General features: G+C 51.1%; 1 protein-coding gene across 1 annotated transcript in view; it reads left to right on the forward strand.

Moving 5' to 3' along the window:
- Positions 1-313: 313 nt before the first annotated feature.
- The window catches only part of LOC146587034 (cyclic AMP-dependent transcription factor ATF-7), a 20,733-nt gene continuing 20,094 nt past the window's right edge, over positions 314-952 (forward strand). The window contains exon 1 of the mRNA XM_085320269.1: positions 314-328. Coding sequence (XP_085176395.1) covers positions 314-328 — 15 coding nt within the window. The remainder of the gene's footprint in view (positions 329-952) is intronic.

Below are 952 nucleotides of genomic sequence, written 5' to 3' on the forward strand. Positions count from 1 at the left end.
AAGCGCCTTTGGGGCTTTTTCTTTGTGCATGGAGAAGAGGGCACGTGGCCAAGCTTTACGTACAGCGGGTAGCGAGCAGGGGGGGGATTTGCTTGCCGTGGTTCAGCCCTCCCGTCGCTTGCTGCCTGCAGGAATTTTAGCTYGCGGAGCGTAAAGCCGAGCTAAAGCAGGTACCGGGAGCGTTGGCAGAAACGCAAAAAGGTCCCTGCCGGAGCGGTTCAGCTGTCGGTCTAAAAAGATCCCCCGCGAATCTCCGGCACCGGTAACTCTCRGGAGGAGCGGGGCGCCTTGTTTATTTAACACCTGCTTAACGATGCAAGCTGCGAAAGTGCACCGCCACTTTTTGAGCGCTCGTACCAGCTGTTTTGCKCGAATCATTTTTTTATATGCCGGATTAAAACAATAAAAACATTAAAGTCTTAAAATTCCCCTTGAGAGTAAACATCTAGACAATAAAGRATTGTGTGTGTGTGTGCAGGGGATGGGGTGGGAGACTCTTGCGGCGGCGCAAAACAAGCTATAAATTAATCTCGGCAGTAAAGCCTGCTAAATTAAACCATTTCATAAAATGGAAGTTCTTGCAAAACGTTGCATCGGTCTATCTTCGGGGAAGTTAAAGGTTCTGGCTTCCCAACTTCGGGTTATTTATAAACAGTAAATCTGTCTAGCGTAGCTGGCGGCCCCCGCTCTGAGGCGGATAAGCAGGGTTTATTTTGGGGGGCAGACAGGTGAGGGCTTTACGGTCGCTAGTAGAATTGCCAGGAATTCAAAGCAGCGTTTACCCGTCGCCTTTACCCGCGTAAAGCCCCTCGGTGCGGCCTCTGGCCGGGCGCACGAGCGGCTCGGGAGAGAGCTGAGCTGCCGCAGTCTCCAAAAAGCTCCTTTATCCAAATAACCCTTCAAAGGAGCGGGTTTTAAGCAATCCATGCTGGCCTTAAAAGCAAAAAACAAG

This window comes from Rhea americana, unplaced genomic scaffold (genome assembly GCF_003343005.1).
Source record: "Rhea americana isolate MKP2758 unplaced genomic scaffold, rheAme1 scaffold_622, whole genome shotgun sequence".
Classification (NCBI taxonomy): domain Eukaryota; kingdom Metazoa; phylum Chordata; class Aves; order Rheiformes; family Rheidae; genus Rhea; species Rhea americana.